The following is a 3,361-nucleotide window of genomic DNA, read 5'->3' on the forward strand; positions in this document are numbered from 1 at the left end:
GCAGAAGCCTGGAGGACCACCATTTATGTTGCAGGCAAGGGGATGTAGGCAGTTGTGGCCAGCAGGAGGCTCGGGCAGCTCCAGTGTGGGGGAGCTGTGATCAGAGGAATTGCCAAGAAAGCCTTCAAGATGCCTACAAAAGTGCCTCCAGAGAATGAGCCAGAAACTGCTTCCAAAAGGCCCCAATGTGAGTGTGGTGACACCTACAGTTCCCATAGAACAGAGGGTTGGGGAAGGTTTGGGGGAGCTTCTCCCCAACCACACCTGGCAGCGTCAAGAGAGAAGTCACCAGATCCTCCCCCTCCGACGCAGTTTCCAAGCCTGGCTTCAGCAGGGGAAGGCGAGAAGCTCCCCCCCAGTCAGAGACTGGAGCTCTGATGAGTTCCCAGGACAGGACTGAGGGTTGTTTCTTGCCTGAGACGCCTGGAAAAGCTACAGGACCTGCCCAGGATTTCATGCAGAGGCTAGGAATAGGCAGACCCTCACAGCAAGTTTAACGGGGGCTGCGCCTTCTTCCTTGGACCAGTGCCAGCTGGTGGGCTGTGCTCAGCAACAGGTCCTGCCATGCCCCTGCTCTGCTCTCCACGGCGGTGGGCTGACCCCACAAACTACATTTCCCAAGTTCCTTTGTCAAATGTTTTCCATCTTAGGTTCGGCCAATGGGAGGCGCTGGTGGGAGATTAGTGCGAGGGAGGAAGGGAGAAGTCAGGATATTTCCCTCTGCACTTCAGGTGGTGTCTCCAGCAGAGGTCTCCTCCATGGTTCCAGATCCCCGCCCCCCCCCCCACCCCCACCCCATGCCCTGGCTCCTGGCTGAGGAAGCTTTGTCTCCTGCCCCAGAGATGGCTTTTTGCAGTTGCTAATCTCAGGGTTGTCTTCCCTTCCCCTAATTGTTCTTTTAATTCCTCTAACATCTTTATAACTAATTCCTCTGTATTAAATATCCTTTATAATATATATTTTTGTTAACTTTACACCTTTTTTTTTTTCAGAGAGAGATGGAGAGGGGCGCCTGTGTGGCACAGTTGTTAAGCATCTGCCTTCGGCTCGGGTCATGATCCCATGGTCCTGGGATTGAGCCCCGCATCGGGCTCCCTGCTCCCCAGGAAGCTTGCTTCTCCCTCTCCCACTCCCCCTGCTTGTGTTCCCTCTCTCACTGTGTCTCTGTCAAGAAAAAAAAAAAATCTTTAAAGAGAGATGGAGAGAGCACAAGTGGGGTTGAGGAGGTTGGGGAAAGGCAGCGGGAGAGAGAGAGAATCTCAAGCAGTCTCCATGCCCAGCTAGGAGCCCGACACGGGGCTCGAGGCAGGGCTCAATCTCATGACCCTGAGATCACGGCCTGGGCCGAAATCAAAAGTCAGTGCTTAACCGACTGAGCCACCAAGGCGCCCCCAAATACCCTTTAGAGAATCACTAGGCATAGGGTTTGCTTTCCTCTTGACTTGGCTGTCACCCACCCACCCCTTGGATCCAGCTGATGGAGTTGGGCTGGGAGGTGGGATCCCAAGAGGATCCCCACTTTTGGGTGGTGAGGGTGCCATTCACTGGGATGGGGAGCCATTGCAGGGGATGAGTCCATGGGACCCACTGGGTTTGAGGTGTGTGTGAATCATCCACGGAGAGCCATTTGCCCCTGCTTCTACCAGGTGACACCTCATTCCTGGTCTTTGGCTCTCTCTTACGGATCGGGGAGTCCTCAAAACTCCCAGGTGAGACTTGTAAGGGCCATAAAGAAGAGATCTTTATGCTCGTTTTAGAGACAGACTCTCTATGCGGAGTTCAGTTTGTGGGCTGTGTTAGCTGCACCCTCATCATGGCCTATCTCTCAGAAATGTTTGGGAACCAGGTAATTTCCCAGACTCCTGGTCAGGAGGTGGGATTTTCCACCGCACAAGTCACTTCCCAGTTTCTCATTCAGCGCCTAGAAGCACCATCCTTGCCGTCTCCATCATGGGGGTTGGTGGTCCAGAGGAGAGGTCCCTGAACCTCTTGGGCAGCCTGCCGTGAGGGAACGGGGGAACAGAATAGTCTCCTGCCGCCCTGCCCACCCCACTCCTCAGAAATGTCCTCTGTGCTGGGGACAAGGACTCCCAGGGCTGGGGGGCGATGTTCTTGCCACACAGGGCTGGCCTTTGCATTAGAGTTGCCACTCAAAGGAAGAAGGTAAGATGGCAGCTTGAGTGGGTGCTCAGTCATGATGTGAGCCCTAGGGAAGTCAGCCAGCCCCATTCTGGGCCCCCTCAACTCCCTGGATGGCTTTCTGCCCCAGCCTCTGTTTACTTGTCAGTTACCTAGACAGGGGAAGGCAGGGCAGGGTCTGGCCCACTCTCAAAAGGGCTTGAAGAATGTTTAAAGATAGGGGGGCCTGGCTGGGTCATTCGGGGTGGAGCGCAGGACTCTTGATTTCAGGGCTGTGAGTTTAAGCCCCACATCGGGCGGGCATGGAGCTCACTTTAAAAAAAAATGTTTAAGGATAAATGCACAAGTGAATGATATTAATAACAGCTAATATAGTATACACAGTTTATTAAGTTACAGATACATTTTGTAAGCGTACACACATATATAATATCTACTATATTATATGCATTATATAGCTTTTAATCTTCAGGAAATGTGACACTATGAGGTTAATGCAGAGACTCACTCAGGTGGTCTGGCTCTAGTCTAAATGACTGAATTATGTAGAACGCCGGCCGTCCCCCCAGAGCTAGTGGCACTTTTGTGAGATGTTTTTCCAAGTTAGGGCCTCACCCCCACAGGAGTGGGGAGTCTGCGGGGAGGTGGGAGGGGCAGGGGGGACACAGGCCGGGTTGAGAGGCACAGCCTGGGGGCAACAGCAAACCTGGTGGGAGGGGGACTCGAAAGGGGCGGGGTGCAAGAAGGAGGCGGAGAGGGCCCCAAGGGCTGGGAGTGGCTGGCGCTGGCACACGGGTCGGTCGGTGGAGCCGGGGTTCGAGCTGGGCCCCGCGGGGGGGGTGAGAGCCGGGGAGGGGGCGAGGGAGGAGGTGTGGCGGAGAGGCCCCGCCCCGCCGCCCCGCCCCGCCCCTCCACCTGCCTCCCTCCGGCAGCCCGCGCGCCCGGTTTCGCTTTCCGTCCGAGGCGCCGGAGGCAGCGGAACGCGGAGAGGAGGCGCGAGGGCGCGAGGGCGCGACAGGCAGGGACGGCCGGACCCGCCCGCGCTCGGCCGCCGCCGCCCGCACCATGGCGCCCGCCGCCCTCTGGGCCGCGCTGGCCGTCGGACTGCAGCTCTGGGGCGCGGGGCACGCGGTGCCGGCCCAGGTGGGTGACTCGCGCGGCCCGCACGCCCACCGGCTGGCGCGCACCCCCCAACCCGGGGCGCCCCGGCCGCGCCCCCCCC

The 3,361-nt window shown here is 57.5% G+C and overlaps 1 protein-coding gene across 2 annotated transcripts in view; it reads left to right on the top strand.

Annotated features, from left to right (window-relative positions):
- The first annotated feature begins 3,103 nt into the window (after positions 1-3,103).
- TNFRSF1B (TNF receptor superfamily member 1B) overlaps positions 3,104-3,361 on the top strand; it is a 34,431-nt gene continuing 34,173 nt past the window's right edge. For both annotated transcript variants that reach the window (XM_021683452.1, XM_021683453.1), the window contains exon 1: positions 3,104-3,282. In XM_021683452.1, coding sequence (XP_021539127.1) covers positions 3,205-3,282 — 78 coding nt within the window. In that variant the 5' untranslated portion in view covers positions 3,104-3,204. The remainder of the gene's footprint in view (positions 3,283-3,361) is intronic.

This window comes from Neomonachus schauinslandi, chromosome 4 (genome assembly GCF_002201575.2).
Source record: "Neomonachus schauinslandi chromosome 4, ASM220157v2, whole genome shotgun sequence".
NCBI classification, from domain to species: domain Eukaryota; kingdom Metazoa; phylum Chordata; class Mammalia; order Carnivora; family Phocidae; genus Neomonachus; species Neomonachus schauinslandi.